The sequence below is a fragment of the Podarcis filfolensis genome (assembly GCF_964270895.1).
Source record: "Podarcis filfolensis genome assembly, chromosome: 2".
Classification (NCBI taxonomy): Eukaryota; Metazoa; Chordata; class Lepidosauria; order Squamata; family Lacertidae; genus Podarcis; species Podarcis filfolensis.
In genome coordinates this window covers 96,202,162-96,225,603 of record NC_139605.1, presented here as the reverse complement: position 1 = coordinate 96,225,603, position 23,442 = coordinate 96,202,162, and the positions used below count along the sequence as shown (strand labels likewise).

The 23,442-nt window shown below is 44.2% G+C and overlaps 1 protein-coding gene and 1 long non-coding RNA gene across 10 annotated transcripts in view; one reads left to right on the top strand and one right to left on the bottom strand.

Moving 5' to 3' along the window:
• The window catches only part of BAHCC1 (BAH domain and coiled-coil containing 1), a 118,979-nt gene that overhangs the window by 18,408 nt on the left and 77,129 nt on the right, over window positions 1-23,442 (top strand). For 8 of the 9 annotated variants that reach the window (XM_083598499.1, XM_083598500.1, XM_083598503.1 and 5 more), the window contains exon 2: window positions 4,181-4,593. In XM_083598499.1, coding sequence (XP_083454625.1) covers window positions 4,428-4,593 — 166 coding nt within the window. In that variant the 5' untranslated portion in view covers window positions 4,181-4,427. Of the gene's footprint in view, window positions 1-4,180; window positions 4,594-5,769; window positions 6,129-23,442 lie in introns of those variants that run through there. The other variant, XM_083598504.1, reaches the window with a different exon arrangement.
• LOC310755772 lies at window positions 99-4,181 on the bottom strand. The gene is made up of 2 exons (XR_014544531.1): window positions 3,897-4,181; window positions 99-1,931 (listed from the first exon to the last, which is right to left on the bottom strand). It is a non-coding gene; the product is annotated as an uncharacterized lncRNA (long non-coding RNA).

The following is a 23,442-nucleotide window of genomic DNA, read 5'->3' as shown; positions in this document are numbered from 1 at the left end:
ATCAATTCCTTAACTAAATTGAATATAATTTAACGACATCCTTGGGGGAAGGAGATGCGTATTGTTTCTAACGAAAAGAAAGCCTGCGAAATACGTGCATGAAGGTTTATTTTATTTCTCAGTGGTTCAGCTGTGCCTTAGAAATGTTGTACCGAGCTCCGGGCAGTACTAACAAAACCCACGATTGTTCGCATATTTCTTACTGAAATTCAAATTGTTGAATTGTGTGGGGGGTGGGGGTGGTTTTTTTTCCTCATAACGGAGTCGTGAATGGGGGCTTTGCAAGACAAACAAACGCAGGCATTGTAGTATTTTTGGGGGGAGGGAGAAGGAATGCATGCAAATGTGTAGCCTCCCTTGTTTAAAAATTAAATCACAATAAAAATTAAATCACAATGCAGGCGAGAGTTAGGGTTTTCTGCTCGACGCTAAGTGCAGTCTGCGACCGAAAGTGTTTCATGCATATTCGGCTATTCCGAACTGCAAAGGGAAAAAAATTAAAATACTTGGAACAGATGCATTCTAATTTATTTATGCCCCTGTCTGTGTTTCTGCGCATGTATGTCGATTTTACGTAGGAAGTAAGGCTTTTAAGTTTTGCAGTGGCGAGGAAAATGCCGTCGTGGTGTTGTGAGGAAATGTTTCATTAAGATTGGAGGTAAAGGCCTTTCTTCGTTTGTTTTTGGTTCAGCTTAGAAGGTTGAACCAGGTTGCGTTTTTGCACGGGAGAGGCAATCGTCTTGCAAGGGAGCAGCTGGGAGAGGCGCTTTGTCTCGCGCTCTCCGATCTCTCCCCGCGTCCGCCCCTCTCTCGGTCCTTCCTTCTCGGATCCCTTTAGTGATAGCTTTATTTTTAAGGGGGGGGGCGGCTCTGGCCGGAAAGCTACATGCACAGCAATTTCAGTATGGCATCCTTTAAATCTCTCTCTCTAGATTCAAACACGCACACATGCGATTTGGCAAATAACAAGATTTGGAAAAATGTATAATATTGCATAAAATGCACTGTGGGGAGGCGGGGAGGCGTCGGTGGAGGCACTTTTGGGGCTGATCTCTCCGATTTCTTCGCTGGCCGATGATGCCTAGCGGAAGCTTTCTAGGTTCCCGGCACCGGAAGATCATTCTGCTCGCGGCCGCTCGAGAGGCCTCTTCGCTGGGCTATAGAAACAGCAAGCACCGCCGAGGCTGGTGGTCCTCTCCCTTCTCCCTGCCAGGCCCGAGATCGGTGCGCCGAAGCGTTTGAAAACTCGCCGGATTTCCCAGTCGTCCCCCCCCCCCCCACTAAACGCCTCGGAACCGTCCGAGAGGATAAAATATTTCTGCTGCGCGCAAAATCGGTAGATTTGACAACAACACAGTATAAAACTGGATTATTCCATTTCCCCCACCCCATTTCTTTCTCTGCCCCCCATATATATATATTTATCTGTATATATTTTTTGGGGGAGGGGGCGTAACTCGCTGGAACCGAACCGTGCAAATTTGCAACATCCTTTTGTTCCCTTTGCAACGTCTGAATCCTCCGATTCATTCCGAACCTCCTCGCTCTCGCAAGCGTTTTGTTCTTCTGAAGAATCGCCTTAGTCGTTTTGGCTATGCGGAAAGCAAGCGCTCCGGATCGAAGCCTCCCGCGAGATCCTCTTATTTTTGTTTTGTTTAACGCGAATGGATCCTAAGGCCCTCCTTGTTCTGCAGATAAGCCCCCGTGGAAGAGGCCGCTGGGGGAAGCCTGGTTTCCTCCTTCCCCTTCGGCTCTCACTACGACCAGGATGGACACGATCTTGCAGCAAGCCCTCTCTGCGGTACGGCGTGGTGAGAAAGCCTTGCTGGAGCACTCAGACCGAAACTTTGCATCGGCCTGCAATCGCGTTTTTCCAATCAGCTGCTTTATTTCAGTCTTGCACCTCAGATTTTCTTACTGCTTTCCTTCTCCTAGAGAGAAAAGGGGGCGGGAGGGAGAGAAGAGAGAGGAGAAATCCTACACAAGACGTTTCCATTCACGTTGATGTATCGAACCCCAAAGTTGCTGAAGCTGCTAATTTAGCTTTTGTCTTCCAGGCTTCAATTCTTCTCTCCCTCTCCCCCCACCCCCCCATTTCCCCCCTTTCCTGACTCTTTGAAGTGAGTCCCTCATATATAATCCGCTGGTTTTTACATTATTTTTGTTGATTGCTGAAAGGGAAAAACTGCTCCCCCCTCATTGTAGAAGACAGAAATCCTTTATAATTCCTTTTAATTGCAAAGCAGAAAAATCTTAGTTGAGGGCAGAGAGATGATCCATTCAGGGAAATAGAGAAAAATCCTGCCCTTTTGTATTTAGTAATTTCATTTATTTACAATGCAAAAGCTGCCCATATATTTATATTTTTAGCGTGTGTGTGTGTGTGTGTGATATATATAAAGCTTATCAGCTGTGCAAATATGTAGTCACTTAATACATTATGTTTTCAGTTGTAGATTAAATCAAACACCAAATAGTCCGGCACTGTTAAAGAGCTGCAAGCGTTGAATCCAGCAATTAAAAACTGTATTGAGTAAATGGGAAGCATCTCACAGTGCAATCCTCTGCCTATTTACTTAGAAGTACATCCTATTGTGTTCAATGGTGCTTACTGCCAGGTAAACGTGCACAGGACTGCAGCCTGTATGTGGCTTTGTTGTGATTGAGACGCAATACTGTGTGTGTGAATTCTAAGATTTACAATTATGTATTTTCAATACACTGTAGTCTTTACCTTTTTTCACACACCCCACCCTTTCCTTTTGGGTTTGTAGGTGATATCAATCCTTGAGACATTATTGAGTCCCAGAAATATTAGATGTGTACAGTAGTCTTAATTGTCTGGACATGGGGGCAGAAGGGATCTAAATAATTTGGGTGTGTGTCTCCACCCCCCATAGCAGATGCAGTAGGATACTCCCCCCCCCATTCATATATCACATTTTTACAGGGGAGTTGCAAATATTTGTAGTTAGAAATCAGCAAAAAATATTCCAATGCAACACAACCTTGCTTGGTACATCTGAAGGGGGGAGGGGGGGAGGAAGGTCTTTTATTCCCCCTTTTCCCTTCCTCTTGGCTTAATGTTACACATTGGTCGTAAGCCAAAAAAACCCCTTACGTGTAAATGGATTGAATGGATAGGAAGGACTTTACATAACTGTTTTGTCTAGGAATACAGTTGTAGGATTTAAACCTCTGTCCTTGGAGGAAGAATGCAAGGCTTTGCCACTAAGGTGTCTTGTGCAGTGAAATATTTGTTCCTGGGCTTGAGTCGTGGAGGGGGAATCAAGCTCTTTTTCTCTGGGCTGATCTCCTTTTTCTCTAGTTTGCTGAAGGGGGCTTTCTTTTTGGATCCCATCAGGGCAACTCTCGCCCATAATCAAAGCCCGTGTACTGGGGAGGGGAGAAATTTCTTTTTCTCTTCAAAATACCCTCACCCCACCCAAAATAACTTGAAAGGCAATTGATCGAAGCTTAATAAATCAGGTTGGGACCCCCCCCCTTTCCACTGTGATGAAAATAACGACGCATTCGTCTGGTTTGGTTTGCCCATGGAAGAGAGCGGGATAGAGGACCCAAATACTATTGACCAGCTCTGGAGAGAATCGCTTAGCAACTCAAAGGGGGTGGGTGGGAAAGGGTAATAATCCAGTGATTTAAACTCGACATACAACTACAGCAGGCAAATAAAAACTTAGCCATTCGGGAAAAAGATGCATAATTCCATCTTCGTTCCCAGCCCCCGCTCTCGGTTCCTGGGCGCCCTGGGGGGGTTTTTTGGGGTGGGGTTCTTTTCTCTTTTTTCAACACCTTCGCCTCCGTTTCTCTGCCGGGGGAGCCGCGCAACGCGCAAAGGGGCCGAGCTACAACCGCCGAATCGACGGGGGTCTTACCTCTCCAAAATAATTTTTTAAAAGGGCTTGCTGTTCTCTGCGATAAATCCGACGCTCGCTTCGGTAATCGATAAGGATGGCTTGCTTAATTGTGTTGGGAAGTCTCCTATTATTTATTTTTAAAATAATAATACTAAAAATCACCGGTAGCCTTTTGCTGCTATGGCGGGGAAGCCTTGGGTTCCGTGGGCTCTCGGATCGCCCCCTTTCCCCGCTCACCTCCAGTTCCCGGCTGCTTTCTCACGCTTTTCTCCGCTCTGTCCCTCCCCTTCTGTTTTCTGCAGAGAATGAGGCTGGATCCCCGGGGCCAAGAGAAGCGGAGGAGCCGCGGAGGGCTGTCGCCAGCCTCGTGGTGAGAGCGGGGAGCCCTCGGTCCCCGGCTTCTGGTGCGCTGCGCGCTGCCCGTTCCCCTCCGCGGAGGGCGATCCGCCTGCCCGCTTGGCCGCCCGTCGGTGCCGCTCGCTCGCTCGCTCTGCTGGCCTCCCTTTCCTGCTGGGGCTTCGGCGGCGGCTGCAGCAGCGCGGCCCCGGGATGGATGGCCGCGAGTTCGCGCCGCCGCCTCACCTCCTGGCCGAGAGGGGCCACCGCAACAGCTCCAGTCGCCTGGCTTCCTCCGGGCACAACTCGGTGCAGCACGCGGGGCACTTCCAGCCCGGGAAATACTTCCCCTCGCCCATCTCCATGGCTACGCACACAGGTCAGTGGGGGGCACCGGGGTGAGGAGAGGGGAGCAGAGGAGGATCGGGCCTGGGAAGGAGGGAGGGAGGGAGGGAGAGGGGGAAGGGCCCGGTCACTTTTCTTCCTGGCTGCAAAAGGGTCGCGATCGCCAAAGGATGGGCGCGCAATTGTGCAAAGATTATATATTTACTTTAAAAAAAATTAATATTGCGTCTTGATCTTGAGGCTGATCGATCCTTGCTCGGGTTGCATCCGTGCAGAAAGATCTCAACAGCTTACTTAAGAGGAGCTTTCTCCCCCCCCCCCAAAAAAAAATAGAGTTGAGGGGAGAGATATGTTGCAATTAATAGATTCACTACTGTAGACCGGCTGCTCTTTGCAAATGCTCTTTCCGCTAACGTATTTTGTTTCTTGTTTTGGTTTTATTAAGCATTAATACTTTCTAAATTTTTAATTAAAAAAAAAAACTCTTGGAAAGAGGGGGCGCGGGGACAAACAAAAGCCCTCAGCTGGCCTTTGATTGCATGGAGGGCCGGGGCAGAGATTCCATCGCATGCAGAAGCCGAGGCGGGCATGTTAGAAAGGGGAAATCATCATAATTCAAGAGGATTCGGAGGGTGGGAGGAGGGGAAGAAAGGAGGCACGGTTTTCTTTTCCTTTCCTTTTTTTTTTGCAACATCTTTTATATGGTAGAATGGGGGGTTCTCAAAAGTGAGGGGGAGACGGCCCTTTTGCCCTTGGCTAATAATTCATAATGATGGGGGCGCACGTGCAGCTCGGTTTAGTGGATGTGGAAGAGGAGGAAGCTGTATATTTTCTCTCAAATCTGGATGTACCAGGCTGATAACAAGCGAAATGCGTCCCGTCCTCCCTCTCTCCCCCGCCCCGCCCCTGGCAACCCACATATTCCTTACCGTGGAGTCTTCCTTTTTTTAAAAAAGAAAAATTTAGTCATGGGGGAGAAGTGGTTAAAATAAGGGCCTTTCCACCCCCTACCCCACCCCCTTAGTAGCTGGAACTGAAGGGAAATAAATCCCACAGAAGAGAAGAGGAGGGGGTGTATGGGGGGGGGAGAGAAACCCTTTTTCTGCATTAACATCCTTAAGAAATTCTATTGCCTGAACAAAAAGGCTGTTATTTGCCAGGGAAGGGTGAGCACCCAGGAGCCGGCTATGCTCTTTCAGATTAGGGGTAGCTGTATGTGCAGGGTTAGCATTAATAGAGCGGGTGGTGTAAGACTAGAAAATCCTGTTTCTATATAAAGCCCTGAAGTGTCAGGGTGAGAATGGGTTTGCAGTGCATGTGTTAGCTTTAACAAGTGCTTGTGGTATCCTGCTAAAGACACAAAGTTTGGCAAGAAAAATCAGAAGTGGGGGGGTTATATGTGCCAGGAGATGGTCTGTGGCATCAATTAGTTGTTTGGGAGAAGGGGAACGTACCAAATAGAATCTATAGGGGCTAGCTAGCTAGTTTGCTGGATGTCAGGACACACAAAATTTAAACATCCACTGTATCCTAAACGACCCAACTCCAAAATTAAGAATCTCGTTGGAGGTAAGAACTATACCGTCTTGGAAGTCTTCGTTAACATCCTTGTATACGATGAGGAGAAGGGATTTAAACTCACGAGGCTTGAATGCAAAAATTCCCTGGATTGGAATTTTCCCCGAGGAAGGAATAAGAAAATGCTGAGTAAGGGAATATGACTTTGTATATTTTGCCTTTTGTTTCTGAGTATTTGTAGTCTTTTTGTTTGCGAAGGGCTTGATTTAGCTGTACTGGATTTATTTTTGGAAATGACATTGCTCTTATCAGGGATAGATGGTTTGGAGTTAAAAACATTTTGTTTTCACTGTGAATGTTTGAATTTGTTTTCAGTGTAACCTAACCAGACTCTATATTTAACCCAAAGTCGATAAATGTATTTCTGTCCTCAAAGTTTTTGTCATATGGTTGATTTTCAAATGCTGTGGCAGCCTCTGAATATGTAGTGAGCACCTTCATTTTGTGTATGTTGCATATTGGCTATATATTTATGGTAGTGGGGATTTAATCTTAGATTTACAAAGCCACACACAGCCAATTAAGTTTTGTTTACAAGTTACTTTAAACATCAGAGCAAAAAAGAAAAAGATGTTGCAGTTTTTATTTTTCTCTAAACTCAGCAGTCACAGCCATTGTTGTTAGCTTGATGAACTGTGAATGCTAATAAAATTATATCTGCTTTAATGGGATTACAATTAGTACATGGATTAAAAAAGATGGCATGAGGTAAAATTATCTACTGGGAGTGCAACCCAACGTTTATTTATTTATTTGTTTAAAAATACATACCCAAATTCAGAGTTCTTAATGGACTTTTAGCACGATCAGATTTAAAAAGTGCTAACAAATGTTATGTGCAACACAAGTTACTTGTGCTTTATTTGAAATAATTGAATCGTAGATTTGCAGGGTTTTCTCTAGGCTTTAGATTTTATCCCTTTTCTTTAAATAAAATAGAAGATGCTCATTGGAGTGAAGTCGTCTTCTTTTTTTAACCTGTTAGGTTCAAACAACACCAGGAAAGAATTTTAAAATGCAAACCCAGGCAAATTGGATGAGGAGTATGATTGGTGTCAATCATTGTGCTTTTCTTCCATAGTCTGGATTCAATACCCCTTGTCCTGCTTCCAAGCCATATGAAACCCTTCTGTTGATCTCTTTTATTTTTCTATTCTATTGTGGGGGTTTTTCTTCTAAAAAATGAGAATTTTGATTAAGCTCATAATTAGAAATATGGGGAAGGGATTCTGTTCCTACAGCCTCTTCTCCTTTGGAATGTGTGCTTTTAATGTTTTTTGTTAGGTGGATTTTTTCCTTTTCCTTTTCTTTTTCTACATTCAAGAAGCAAACTGTCAATTCCCATAGAATAAATTATTGATGGAATCTTGACACTGATGCACAATTATAATACAGGGAAAGGCCCCTCCAAAACCAGAGGTCACAATATGTGAATATACAGGCTCGGCTGTGCTGAATCTTTGCCAGGTGCTTTTCGTTATTATTGTTGTTGTTGCTGTTGTTGTTTGTTGTTGCTGTTATTAAGTCTATAAAGGACGGTAAAGTCTGCCTAAGGTTTCTTTTTCCTTTTACACTTGGAACAAGCAACACACTTATCTCCTTGTATCATTTAATAGAGGTAGGCAAGAGACCTTCCCGTTTATATATAATATAGTTAGTTTAATACTTAGGGCTTTAGTCGCTCAAAAGAAATAGGTTGGGAGGGGCCGGTTCCGTTCGTAAGCTGCGTTTCGGGCACCCACAACTCTTTGGGCAACTAAAGCAGAAACAAAAACCGAGCACAGAATTCCAAAAGGCCGGATGCAAAGTGAATCCACTGGGAAAAGACTGGAATGCAAAGTGCTCTTGCAAGAGTGCGCTTAATTTTTATGTCCACTCGGACGAAATTCCACAAGGCATGCATTCACCGTTCAAGCATATATTCCAACACTCCCTTCTCTCTGGAATTCTTTCCCCATGGAGATCTGGTGTACCCTCCCTATTCCTTTCCTCAAACAGTTTCTCTCTCTCTCCCTCTTTCTCTCTTTGAAACAACAACAACAACCTGGCCAACGAGACCTTGGATTTTTTTTTTTGAAGCTAGCTTTTAGCGTTTAGCAAATTGTTTTTCTTAAAGCAGAGTGCTGATAGTTTTATAATCCCGCTGTAGAAATTTTATGGTAAAGTGCTGTTATAGTAACCTTGTCACAAAAGGTGCAATTAAAATGTTTTGTCTCATTATTTTTCGCACAGCATTAGATTTGTGTGTTTGCGCGCGTGTCTCTAATGCAGATGGTCCAAAGTCAAAGCTGTGAAAAAAAAATATTATTATTTTTTTTAAAAAAAAAGGAAGGAAGGAAAGAAAAGGATATTAGCAGCATTATTCATCATTACTCCTGCCTGGAGCTGTTTGGATTTTCACATTGCAGTTGACTCTTATTTGGTATGCAAACGAGAGTCCTACCAAGAGGACTGGTGGAAGGAAGGGAGACCCAAATGCTATCTGTACCCCCCATATCTGAGGAAGGTAGTTGCACGCCATTCAATGCCCCCTCAAAGGTTGGCTGGAAATACTTGCCTGAAATAGCTTGCGCAGGTACATGAGATTAAAAAGAACCAATTGTAAGTAATTGACAGGAAAAAGAAAGCACGATAGCTGCCAGGAATGGGCTTATGCTTCCAGCGAGCATAGCAAAGGATCTCAAAACAGACATTTCTTATGAATGAAAACTGCAGCAGTCCTAGGCTGGAAATTTTCTTGGGAGTAATAGGGTTGGGGTTTTGGTTTTTTTGTAGATGTAGGTACCGTTAAATCCAGTGATAGGAAGAAAGACAATAAATTCCTGGGGAGGGAGACTCCGTTGCAGGATTCACCCCACCCTACAGTTTCCTCATCTGGCATACTTCCCCTACCTAGCCCTCTTTTAAAGAAAATACATTTTAGTAAATACCTCATTAACTATCTAACACCAGTGGATGTTTCTGCAACACAGTTCCTAGCATTAAATAGGTGCTAAAGGAGTTACTGTTCAAAGGCATGTTCTAAAGACTCTAACCATCTTTACTTATAAATGACAAGTAGCATGAGACATCAAAGGCAAGGCAGAGATAACAGCAAGGAACTGCCAGCGCTGATCTTTTGCACAGGAACTGCAAGGCGCACATGGTTACACAAGGTGGTTACGGTTGTACACGAGAGAGGGAGAGGGAGAGAGCGCACAAAAATTAAAGTTCAAATTTGAAATGTACATTATCCCACTGGGAATTGCTTTGCCATCATGTCTAATTATTCATATAAGAGGTAGATTTCCACCCCTACAGGAGCAACTAGGCGCGCTGTGTGTGTGTGTGTGTGTGTGTGTGTGTGTGACTGTGATGCTAATTTAGAGGCTAGGCAATATTTCCACGTGCAGAACAAGTTTCCCAGTACAAAATTTACACCACTGCTTCGAAATGGGCCTTAGCCTCGGAGCAGAAGAGGCTGTTCAGCATATGGGAGTCCAAATGCAAAGAAGGTTGTTTTAAATAACAGGCAGAAGCCTAAAAATATCCCTTCAGAAATATATATATATATATATATATATATATATATATATATATATGAGAAAGAAAAATGCCAAACCCTAGAACAGAAAGATCTAAAAATATTCAGGGCTTTGGCAAGGCTCATGAAGTTAAATAAATTATACAAGAGCCATTCATGGGAGAGACTACTTTCTCTTACAGGAACATTGTTCAAGCTAATAAAAATTATAATTTACTAGCCACCAAGCTTTTCATGAGTCTAAATTTAATTGGTCAGGCTTCTGGAGTCCATCATTTCCTGCTGGATTAGTAGATTTGTATTGGAGTTTTTGACATAGCAGAGAACGAAAAAAGACAGAATCATGAAATGGCATATTTCTGGGCGAGCGCACAAAGCGGGTGGAGTGGGGGGTGCTGCGTTGCTTCTCCTCCCTCCATCCTCCCCCCCCCACCCCGCCCTGCACCCGGCAAACTCCCTCTTTTATTCCTCCCTACCCCATTGCATCTTGAGTAGCTTGGAAAGGTGGGAGGAGACTTCAGGGTTTTTTTGGGGGGGGGGTTGTGCATAGATGCAGGGGGTATTAGGGACGCGAGAACGCAATTTAGATCTTCAGAGCCCTTTGAAACACAGCACAGTTATTTTAATTTGATAAATGATCGGGCACCTTTAAGAGTGTGTTTGAACAATCAAGATACACTTCAGCAAGTTGATAGGATGTATGCTGTCAACTTGCATATGCCATTAGCGTAGACTGCACGCATAAATAATGTGAGAGCACAGCTCCTCTCCCTACCCTTCAATTCTCCATGCGCTACCCACTTACAAAAGAGCCCTTTACCCATTAAACCAGGGGTCTTCAGAGCCAAAAAATCCCAATATTTCTGGCTCCCCTCTCTTCCTCCTCCTTAAGGACAGACTGTTCTAGCTGAGTGCCTTTAAAACGGGAACATATTAAGAATAATGAATGTACCAATCCACTTCAACCAGGGTGTGTGTGTGTGTAGAGGAGACAGACAGACAGAGAGACCCTGTTAGCTATGAAAACTGCTTTCTTATCATCTCAGCTTTTTTTTTTTTACCTTGTAGCACAATTCTCGTCCTTTTCACTGTTTTGCCTGTGGTATGTAAAACTGCGGGGTTGGGGGGGGTGGAGTGTGGTATATGTGTAAATGCGTAGGGGGAGCTGGCATTTAAAATATGGCATGTAATAATTAATTAGACCCAACTAATTAACACCAATCATTCCCAATAAATAATAAAATAAAACCATCAGTTAGCTTTGACTTATGGGCGAACATCAGAAAAGGCTTTTGTGATAATTCATAGGCTGCTTGGTGTGTGTGTGTGTGGATCAGTGAAACTAACACGAGAGGGTGCAGAAATCCACCTGCCTTCTTCGGTCAGTTCCTTCTGCAGTTGTAAACCAGCTGTATTTCAACTTCAGGGTTTAATCCACTGGCCTGCCTATCTATCTATGTTTGTAGGTTAGGATTGTGCAAACTTGAGTCTTGCAGACCAAAGCGAAAAACTTGTAAGGCTTTTCTTGTCGGTCTGTTTTGGAGTGCCATCTTCCTCACTGTATCTCTCTCTCCTGCAAGTCAAACTTAGAACGATTCTTATTTTGAACAGAAAGCTCCAAACCACATGGAGAAAATCCATTTTGGCCTTGTTTACTGCTTCGTAGGCTCAGTGACAATCTAAAAATCTATGGGATGGGGTGGCCACACAAATACATGAAGCATCATCGGTATTAGAAGTACAGCATGTAGACTCCTGAAATGTAATTCTTAATTTTCCTTTCTGTGTGCATATGTGTGTCCTTTCTGTTCCTCTATTTGTATATCATTGAAATATGAATGCAAGTACTTAACCCATTTCTCACCAGTGATTGAATCTCTATAATCAAAAAGGAGAGGTGACGCTAACCGGAGATTCACAAAACACAGTTGTGTTCTTTTAGAGTGGCTATTGTTCTAAATATCTTGAAAACATAACTGAAGAAGTAAGTAGGCAACTCTAAAAGGTTCAGAGGATTCTTATTTCCCTAATTTACCAAAAAAAGGGGGGAGGGAAATCTTGTAAAGTGTAGCCGTAATAATTTGTGGTTTATTGATCTGTGTAATTTCTAAGAAAATATCCATTGATGTTGGTGTGCTCTGACCACTTTGCCGCAGAACACATTCAGGGGATTCAAAATATATATACACTTGAATGTTGAGACTCTGGGCTGAATATCTGAGAATCTACTCAGAAAAATAGTGGAGATATAGTGGATAAGATATAGATAAATATCAAAATCCCACAAAACCTTTCTTTTGCATGCTATAATTTGCAGAGTTTTCAGACTATATCTGAAACTGAAGGCTTGTTCCAAATGTATGTGCTATAACCTTAAACAGGCTCCGAATATTACGCTTCCTGCATATAGTACTCCTGAGAACTTTATTACCAATAGATCATGTTTCCTGGTGTGTGTGTTTTTTTAACATCCGAAATCTGCAAAAATAGCAAACAATGTACTTTTATACTTCCAAACCTACAGGGCCAAGTCTTGATCATTCTCCTAAAACTGTTGAAATAGCTGAAAAGTCTAATTAGAGTGTTGTAATTAATAACATATAATGGTAGTAAAGCCTTTGAGCAATTAAAATTCTCTCAAGTGACCAGAAGGGCTATTACGGCAGGCCCACAATCGCCTTGTAGCTATAAGGATATCATAAAGGGAAAATCCTTGAGGGTGGTGAATTTTAGACAGGGGCAAATTAATAAAATTTCCTCTGGGTTCCCCCTGGTACTCTTACCAGCGGTGCCTGCCCCTTTAGGTTTACGCTAGAATGTCATTTCAGTGCTCTGGATGAATACATAAAATAAGAGATGCCACGATACGGGCTGATGTGTCCTGCAAACTTATTATTGTACAAGGGGCCTGAATTGGTTTTCTCCCCCTTGGATATCTTAATAGCGCAATACAGTAGAAATTTCCATTTTCTAAAACCTTGGTTAGCTGAAGCTCGCGACTACCAAAACTCACTGTGGGTCTTCCATGTTAACACAACCCCCACATGTAAATGGCACACCCATTTATTCGTACAATTTGGATGTCCTTCAGACCATGCAGATGAATGAGAAGCTACCGTATAGAATACAGCGTGTGCCTGTTCCGTATATATGCAGCAGTGTTGTTTTTTCCCCTGTTCAGCATTATGCGCTAAATAATACTTTTGGACGGTGCAGCAAATTGCTTTGCTGGGAAGGGGGTTTGCATAAGGAACAGTGGGAGTTCTGTGCAGGCAATCTCTTGAGTGTAAGCAAATGGCTGGATGAGAAGGAGATAGTGTCAGCTCTCTTTGGGCTAAGTCTTCCTGGCAAATTGTTTATTTCTTTTGCCTATCAGATGGTTGTGTTCAGTGCCAAAGTTGCAATTGTCTCTCCTTCCTTCCCTACAGCTGTCTCAATGGATTAAATTCCAAACTGGGATCAGAAGCTGTTTTAAAAGGGAGGGGGAGGCATTACTGGGAAATTGATGGGGCCTAAACAGGTGGGGTTGTGTACTATTTAAGAGAGAGAGAGAGAGTTGTTGCTTTTGATTTTCTAAGACCTTGAAAAGCAGCGGAGAGAGTCCAAGTCACCCAAGGCTGGTGGTAGGATCCCTTGATCTCTCTCTCTCACACACACACACTAATATGTAGCTGTGTCTCCAACGCAGATCCATTGAGCACGGCAAATAAATAAAAGCAGCTCTGGGTGGGAGTGAATGGATCAAGCGGCAAGCTATCTTGAAACCTTCTATAAAATACTTTTTAAAGATTTCATCTTGGTGATTAGCGAAGCATGGGTCGAGAACACGCACGTACCCCCCCACCTTCATCCAGCCAGTTGCAGCGTGAGATGATAACCCATCATCTTTTATGGAGCAAGCTGGAAGATTTCCCCAAGTTTCATTTAGCTATTTATCATCCTGGCAGGCGCTCTCCCCCTCCACCCCATGCACATACTAGTCCTTCTCTTGCTCCTATCTCTCTGCAACACCCCCCCCCCCAAACACACAAAAATATGCCTCTGCAGACTCACTAGAAAATGAATTGTGTATTCTTTTTTTCCTGGAGAAGGAAAAATAAAAAGTGTATGTCAAAGTTAAAACAGATTTTGAGATTAACTTGTCTACTCCTTATTAGTGGCACTCCTTCTGAAGCTTACAGAGGATGCAGATAGAGACACATGTGTCAAGCAGAATCCTGAGAAACCAAAAATCTTAGAGAATTACAGTTTGAGTAGTTTCATCTGTTTGTTAGTGTTTGTTTTCTGGATCTTCCCAGAGATGCTATTTTGCCTGCTTGCATCTGTGAGAGATCGGATGGGTTACGGGGCCCGGAATAACCATGGGGCATGTTTTTCACTTGTGGGTACGAAAGGGTTTTTGGATATACTGTACTATCATTCATCCCAAAATTTTGTAGCCCGGGATGTTGTTCTTGGGGCTGCAAAGTGGGCCTTTGGTTTAGCAGTGGCGGCTCTCTCTTTGATGTATTGAAGCCTCCTTGTAAAATTGTGAGTCATCATGGTGAAAATCAGAGGTGTAAATTCAAGCAGTTGCTTGTGATCTAAGCTGTATGTTTGTGTCTGTGGGTGAAAGAGAGAGAGAGAGAGAAGCAGAGCGCACAACACATGATTAGGACAGGGTTTTTATGGAAAGCAATTGTTAATAATAAAACATTTGCATAGCCTGTTTTATCCTCCCAACTTTCAGAAGGTGGGATTCACTGAAATCTTTGTGAGGTTGGCTGAGGGTGGGGCATCCATTCAGTTTCCTCCAGGGTCCAATCCATCAGTCACTGCAGCTGTGCACACTCCCGTCATACAGGGATGGGGCAGGTGTGGGGGTTTGTGCGCTGGGGAGGAGGAAATGAACAGAGGTCCTGCCATGAGACTGGAAAAGTTTGTGACTTAATGGCTCGGTCCTGAGTTCTGCGCATAGGACGGAAAGAATCAACTGCCGTGTGGGCAGGATGTAACAAATGGCCGTGTGTTAGCGCTGCAGTGGCGAAGGAGATAAAATCTTAAGTATTTGTGGCCGTTGCCCACAAGAGCTAAACAGAACTGCCACGTTTAGGGGCAGTCTGGCAACAGATGCTGAGGGCAAACGAGAGAGCAGGTTTTGTCCCATGTTGTATGCGGGGCTAAGTAGACCCTTATCCCCAAACCAGCAGGGCAGTTCTTATGACCCAGGTTTGCCCAGCTGTAGTTACTAAGTCTCTCACACCACAGCGGGCCCAAAGTCCACTGGGATGACTTGTAGTTTTTTCTTTTTTAAGCAGATGTCAAGTAACATTAAAAGGAAAACCAGAGAGAGAGAGAGAGATCATGAATATTAAGCAAATCTTGCAATTTGGAGGCTGGGTCCCCCCTCCCCCCCATGGTGTTCAGGCACAGAGAAGTTGCAGACTCTTGCCATGCAAATGGCGTTTAAGACTAGGGAGCGGAGGAATATTTCTCAGAAGTCGTTTATCATGGGGGCTTGCAGTGTAACAAAAGCTTTCTTCGAAAATGATCCCTTCATCCTGACAAACCACATCCCCAAGGGTGTGCTTGGACGCAGAGAGAAGGGGGTAGGGGCTTCGCTCCTCCTCCTGGGCTACTCTGGGACTCCCCCAATTCAGAAGGGCGTGGGACAGACAGTGACACTGGCCGGGAAACATCTGTTCTGCAAAATTGCTGGGAATGTCGACCAAGCTACAAGGACTTGGAGAGAGGGTGTGCTAGCGTTTGGTCTGCTGCTGTGTGTTTTGGTCTGTGTGTTGAGGGTGGGGGGGAGGGCGAGCGAGCCATGTGCCGTGTGGCGATAGCCTAATTAAATATTAAAACACCCTGGTATTACAGCATCTTTAAAATGTACTTTTCAGAAAGATATTTATGACAGCTCATCTCTGCGAGGAGGGCTGACTCAGCTGTCTCCCAGAAAAGGGGTGAATTCATCCTTGGCATTCAATCCCTTCCTCTGTGCAGAGTTGGGGGAAAGGCTGCTTCCAAGACATGGCCCAGGGCTTGTGCTGGGTGGATGTGTGAAGTGGTCAGCTGCCTGCTTTCTGCCCTAAGGAGGCAAACGAGATTCACGGGCAAACCACGGCCGTTTAGGAGTGGTCTTCGTAGCAACGCAACAGGGGTTTACAGATCAGGTTGAAGACCGATAATACAGTGGTACCTCAGGTTACATACGCTTCAGGTTACATACACTTCAGGTTACAGTCTCCGCTAACCCAGAAATATTACCTCAGGTTAAGAACTTTGCTTCAGGATGAGAACAGAAATCGTGCTGCGGCGACAGCGGGAGGCCCTATTAGCTAAAGTGGTGCTTCAGGTTAAGAACAGTTTTAGGTTAAGAACGGACCTTCGGAACGAATTAAGTACTTAACCTGAGGTACCACTGTAATAATAATAATAATTTAATAATTTATTATTTATACCCCGCCCATCTGGCTGAGTTTCCCCAGCCACTCTGGGCGGCTTCCAATCGAGTGTTAAAAACAATACAGCATCAGATATTAAAAACTTCCCTAAACAGGGCTCAAGACCGCCCTTCCAAACATGGGATTTACTCTGAAACGTCTTGGGCCTAATGAAATATTTTCCTGTGCATCTGGAGGCGTTCTCTTTTTTTTCTCTACCAGCAAATGATGCCTTCCTAGATGTTGGCTTCACACTAGTTTGTGACTCTCTGGGATGCTGGGAGCCGATGTAAAGGGCGCTCCAAGAACTTGAGCAAAAAAGAGAAACATGCAAGCCTTGTTTTAATCTGCTGCGTAATAGCTTAGGATGGACCTGAATGAAATCAGGTACGGCACCTGAAATGTCTCCAAACTAAATATGGGGTGTCGGGGTCCCTGTCAGCACAGTGCTTTGATACCTGTGCTGGAGCCTGTGTTGCGATATACAGTGCTTGAAACTGTATTCTTTAAGCTGTTTCGATATAGAAAAGCCAGATACAATATATCAAAATAAAAGTTTTCGTTGCATTCAGGGATGCTTCCTTCCTTCAAAGTAAACCTGCATAGGATCAGGCTGGTAAGAGTGCATTCTATATGGACATTCCTCTTTCAAAGGGGTCAGAAGCACTTTTTTTAAATAACTTTTTTATTCAAAATTAAAACAAAACATATTATCTAGAAACATATCATCCTTATCCCCCCCTTTTTCCTCCCTGCCCCTCCCTCCCCCCACAGAACCCACCCACCCTCACCCCCCCGACTTCCCTCAGTTCCAGTCTTTGATTTCTCTAAAAATGCTGTTTTCTGCATGTTACACAGTTGTATAGATCCTCAAACTATTTAGTTGATTATTTTCAATAAAAAGTTTGTGAATGTTTATTCAAAGCCAGCCAAGGAGACCAGTTTGCTTTGTTGCGTCTTCAGATCCTTTGTAAAGGGTTCCCATTCATCTTTAAAGTCACAGTTATCCTTGTCCCATAGCTTGTATGTCAGTTTTGCTAGTTCTGCACAGTCCATCAATTTTTCTTGCCATGATTCTTTAGTTGGGGTTTCTTCAGTCTTCCATCCTTGTGCTATTAAAACTCTCGCGGCCGTTGTCGCATACATGAAAATGTTCTTCAGCTTTTTTGGCAGATCTTTCCCTACAATCCCTAACAAAAAATCTTCAGGTTTTTTAAACAAATGTTAAATGGAACATTTTCTTCAATTCGTTGTAAATCATTTCCCAAATTTTAAAAATTACCTTACAATCCCAACACATAAGATAAAATGTCAAGGGGTCAGAAGCACTTTTAATGCACACCTCTAAATAGCTGGTGGAGTGTTCCATCCACGATGTTTTCCTAGGGGACAAAAAGCAAGAGTCTGGGTTTTGTTTTTTGTAAATCAGGTGAGATGCTCAACTTCAGCATACCAGTGTGCCAAAAATGACTTACATTGGCATGCATTTTTAAATGGCTAGGAACTATTATAAGACTTCTCTAATGGATTAACTAAAATATATGTGTATGGGTGTATGTGTACATGCCCCCCCCATGTAAAATAAAATGAAGCAAGATGAGACAGGCAAGTCTCCATGTGGAACTACAAGTGCATCCTGAACCCTAACTTGATCTTGTCTTTTTCTTTTTGTCCAGAAACAGCATTGTTTTCTTTCACTCCGCCACACCCCATCCTGCAAAATTTGCACGCAGCACACTTCAGTTGCTTGACACTTGTAGCCCTCTCAGGGGCAGTTACTGTCTTTATTTAAAATATGTATATCCCAGCTGCTGTACCGGGCTCAAGTCAACTTCTAACCACAAAAACACCAAAACACCACAAGTTGCAATGTCTTCCATTCTAGATCCTCTGCCTGTACAACAGAAGGAAAGAAATGGATCCCCTGGGGGTCTCTCCCATCTGTTCTCCTGAAAGTTCAGCACCTTTTCTTCTTTGCCTCCTCCTTCCTGAAATCTTACCATTCCAGCTGGTCATTAATTGAAATCTGTAACTAGGAAAATGTGCCTGCATATTTGGTTCTTTCCTCCTCCTTCCAAATTTCTTTTCCTTTTGTGTTATGACTTGGCAATCTCAAGCCTGATATTTGTAAATCGGAGGCCTTTTGGGGGCTGAAAAGCAGAGTGAAAATGCTTTAACTACATGAAAGATGTAGTGTCTAGAGCCCTATCCAAGCAATTTCCTATGTTTATAACATCACTTTGGAGAGAGAGTGGTATTACCTGTTCTAGATCTGCTACCACATTAGTATTATTATTATTAAAAATTATATACCACCCTTCATCCAAAGATCTCAGGGCAGTTCACATCTCAGGAGTTTGGTAAGGAAGTTGGATATTTTTACTGTTAAACCCCCCTCCCCACAAAACCTTGTATTGTAACAAATAAAGCAGGAGGGGGGAAATGGGCGAACAACAATGCAACTTACTTTTGAAGAGCTTGGAGGAAAGGCGGAATATAAGTGCAAAAACAGGAATAAAATAAAGACACGTTTCTGGAACAGGGGAAGACAATCGCTCAACACTTGCCTTGGCAGTGTCTGAAGAATATGCACAATTTTGAGCATATGTATCCTGCCAAACCATCTGTGCGCAGTCAACAGGATACGTTTATTCAGACCTTTTGGACATTACCAGGATGTGCGTGTCTTAGGAGCAAGCAGGTTCATCCCCCTCCCCTTCCATTCCTCCCATGTCATCTTTAAGACACGAGTAAGGAAAACGAAGCATAGAGGGGGCAGACGTTGAATCTGGAACAGGTGCAGGTGTTCAAGTGGGGCTGGGGACCCTTGTAGGTGCGGCTGGTTTTGTAACCCCAACCCATTCTCCTTAAATCATACTCCGGGCAACTCATCCTGGCTGTAACTGTGCCTTTTTCTTAATAGGCCAAAGGTAAAGGGACCCCTGACCATTAGGTCCAGTCGTGACCGACTCTGGGGTTGTGGCGCTCATCTCGCTTTATTGGCCGAGGGAGCCGGTGTACAGCTTCCGGGTCATGTGGCCAGCATGACTAAGCCACTTCTGGCGAACCAGAGCAGCGCACGGAAATGCCGTTTACCTTCCCACCAGAGCGGTGCCTATTTATCTACTTGCATTTTGACGTGCTTTCGAACTGCTAGGTTGGCAGGAGCAGGGACCGAGCAACGGGCGCTCACCCCATCACGGGAATTCGAACCGCTGACCTTCTGATCGGCAAGCCCTAGGCTCTGTGGTTTAACCCACAGCGCCACCCGCGTCCTTATCTTAATAGGCTGCCTGGATGCAAAAAGAGGATAGGTCTCCGGAACATTTTAATAATAGTGTGGAAGAGGTGACTTCTATGGATGTAACTGGCTTGCCTCTTCTGTGCAACAGTTAGGGTTGAGGAGTTCTGCCTTCTTTTGTATCTGGCAACCCTGCTTCTTTAAACAAGCAAGCAAGTTAGCTCAGATGTTATTTATCACTATATACTGCTGGACCAGAGAGAGCACCTGGGGTAGTATCCTATCCAAACCACAGGTTGCAAAAGCAAACTGCTTTTTATGGCAATCCTGTGCCACCTCTAAACCTTCTGCTTTGTCCTCTGCTTGAAGTGTATGAGTTCTCTTTCACCATTGCTTCAAGCGTTACAGTCCGAGAGCTGTCACATGGAATGATTTCTTAACCTGTAACGTCGTTAACCGATGAAACTCACTGCAGCAGGATTAGGTTGCATCTAAGGACTCGTTCTTGATGCAAATATTTCTGTTATTACAACAGGCCCCCCCATACCCCCCCCCCAAAATTGGCTGGTTCAGTTAACCCCCAGAACCAGCCCAGGACAAACAAAAATGCTTTTGCTGATGGAGCGGTTGTAACAGTGAGACACTGGATTCCTCCCTTGGTTTGCTTTTCATCCACTCCCTTTTCTATGTAAGTAGTGCTCTCTTCTCAGAACACTTATATCTATATCCTTTCCCAGTTAAACCTAACAGTTCCAAATTTAGTTACACTTTCCTCTCATACATTTCGCTATTTCATTCATCTACCTGCTTGCAATCACATAGCAGAGCAATGAAGAAGCCCTCCTCTTAAGGCTGAAGTGGGATTCACAAAATAAAACCAATATTTATCTTACTGGTGGTTGGAAGGCACGCACCTATAAATTCTACTTTATTGCATGCAGCCTGTTTGGGTAATTTCTCTCTCCCCTCTTTCCCCCTCATGTGAGGCTTCAATTAAAAAAAAAGAAAGAAAGCCAACCACCCTCTTGACTTAAGTAGATTTTCAAAGAAACTCCTGCAAAGTTAAATTTTTAGATATTTGATGTGTCTAAACTCAGGGCCCCAGAGAATCTATTGCCTATCCTGGATAGTATTTCCTTTGCCCTGATTTTTTTTTTTTTTAAGTTAAATCCAGGATACTCTGTGACTACACCAAAGGAGTGTCCTCAAGATCTTGCTGGACTACAACTCCCATCATTCCTGACAATTGGCTTTGCTGGTTGAGGCTAATGGGAACTGTAGTCCAACAACTTCTGGAAGGCCCCACATTGGCTACCCCCATGTTTTCCCAGATAGTGAACTATAGGAGTAAGGTCACCCAGTTTGGTAGGGGGGCAAAGGATAAAATAAACTACTTTCAAGGGCCCTCAAGTTGCCAGTTGACCATTCTTGGCTTACAACATTGGTCTATTAATAGAAATCAATGCACCTAGATTGGAAAATGAGACCTGTCAGGGTTTCCCAAGCTTGGGTCTCCAGCTGTTGTTGGACTACAACTCCCATCCTCTCTAGCTAGCAGGATGAGTGGTCAGGGATGATGGAAATTGTAGTCCAAAACAACAACAATAGATGGAGACCCATAAGTGCTTCACCTGCACGGGCAGCGAACGATTTGCATGGAGGTTACGTTCCAAGGCACCACACGCTTACGTGAAATTGCATATAATCGGAGCACCCATGGAAAAAGCCTGGAAACACACCCTGCCCCGTTCTGCTGCATTTTGGAGCCTAGACTGCCCCCAGTTTTGGAGCCTAGATGCGGTTGGTGGGGAGAGGATGAATTTGTTACTCCTCTATCTAGGTTCCAAAATTGGTTGGGTGGAGGTGAATTTGTGGTTTTCAGGGGTAAAGATAAAGGGACCCCTGAGCATTAGGTCCAGTCGTGGCCGATTCTGGGGTTGTGGCACTCATCTCGCTCTATAAGTCGAGGGAGCCGGCATACAGCTTCCAGCTCATGTAGCCAGCATGACAGCTGCTTCTGGCGAACCAGAGCAGCACACGGAAACGCCGTTTACCTTCCTGCCAGAGCGGTACCTATTTATCTACTTGCACTTGGACGTGCTTTCAAACTGCTAGGTTGGCAGGAGCAGGGACCGAGCAACGGGAGCGGGGATTCAAACTGCCAACCTTCTGATCTGCAAGTCCTAGGCTCTGTGGTTTAACCCACATCGCCACCCGCGTCCCTTTTCATTGCTTTTCAGGGGTTAAGTGGCAGCTAAAGGGAGGGGCTAAGGACTTCCACACATGGCACTGACCCTCTGCTGTACCTGCATTCCCATGATCTCTGAAAACAAGTGAATGGGGCCAAGGCTGGAATGTACAATTCCTTGGAATTATCGATGGCTGGGGAGGCTCACCAAGAGAATGGGGGGGCAGAGATACAGGGACAAAATGGCCTTGGATCTTGTGCCTTTACCTGGTTCACACCGCTGCTAGGGAGGTGTGAAACTTGCCAGCATCACAGTAACAGCGATTTTACACTCAGTTCTTCCCAGAGTGTGAATTACACCACCCAGGGTGAAGAGGGGGAACAATTGCAAGCTGCAGTGGGTGTAAGAAACCACACGGATGCAGCAGTTCTGCATTCTAATTTCGTTCCAGATTTCACTGCGAGGCAGAGCTGAGGAGGATTTGCTGCATATCTGCCTTTATCGCTGACAGTATGCTGCATCACACAAGGCTAATGTTATCCTTAGCAAGGGTTTAGGGGCGGGGGAAGAGGGGGGGAAAGACCCACCTCTTGACCACTGTAGGGCACATGTAAGACTGTTCCTGGAGTCTTGCACTCAGTTTTTGGAATCTACCTTTGAAACTTAAACGTTGCTTTGTGTGTGTGCGCGCGCGCATGCGCACAATGAAGAGAATGATCCAAGGTCTGAAAGAAATCTCTAAAGAGCAAAAGCTTTCAAATGTGGCAGGCAGTTGATGGGTAACGCGGACAGAGCAAATGTTGACCACCTTAATTTCGGTTTCCAAACCGGGCTTTAGGCTATGGTTGCAGGGGGAGTCCACAGAACCGTGCCTGGTGGCCACAGGTGAGATGCAGCATGGTGACATCACTCCAGCCTAGATAGCTCAGTTGGCTAGAGCGTGGTGGTGATAACACTAAGGTTGCAGGTTCTGTCCCCATATGGGACAGTTGCATATTCCTGCATTGCGAGGGGTTGAACTAGATGTTCCTCAGGGTTCCTTCCAGCTTTACAATTCTGTATATCTATACATACAAATCAAAGGAGCGATCCAGCTCCTCCACTGGCTGCGTGGCTGAAAACCTCCTCTGGTAGGAGAATGGGGAACGTCAGAGCAACAGATCTGAATGTTAAAAGTCGACACAATGGTAGCGAACAATTACTTTTTACCATATAGCGTGGCTGGATTCTCCATTAATGTGCCCATGTTAGAACCTCTTTGAAAACCTGGACCCAAAACAAGAGGGGCTCAGATAACAGACGTTACAGTGGTACCTCGGGTTAAGAACTTAATTTGTTCTGGAGGTCCGTTCTTAACCTGAAACTGTTCTTAACCTGAGGTACCACTTTAGCTAATAGGGCGTCCCGCTGCCCCCACACAATTTCTGTTCTCATCCTGAGGTAAAGTTCTTAACCTGAGGTACTATTTCTGGGTTAGCGGAGTCTGTAACCTGAAGCGTCTGTAACCCAAGGTACTACTGTATTCAGCTGGCATGTGAAAGTGGTCTTGAAATCTCTGACTTTTTGAGCTGCTTTGTCTTTTAGAGGTTTGCATGTGTTTCTTGGCTTTCTACAGCAAGGAGTTTCCACACTATCTACTCATGAATGTCTGGATCTGTTTTTAGGGCCAATTGGTTTTATATGGGTGTTTTAATTTGGAAGCGTTTAAATTGTATTGTTTATGGATAAATTTTGATGTATTGTTTTCGATATGGGCCAATGGCCGCAATAAATAAATCTATCTATCTATCTATCTTTTAGGGCACATTTCACAACAAAAGTTGCTGGAAACCCCAAAACCTTGCAGAGCTCACTGGCCTGAAATTTTGCCTGTTACTCTTTCTAAACTTCACATTTTGCATTATTGTAATACCTCTTGGATATTATC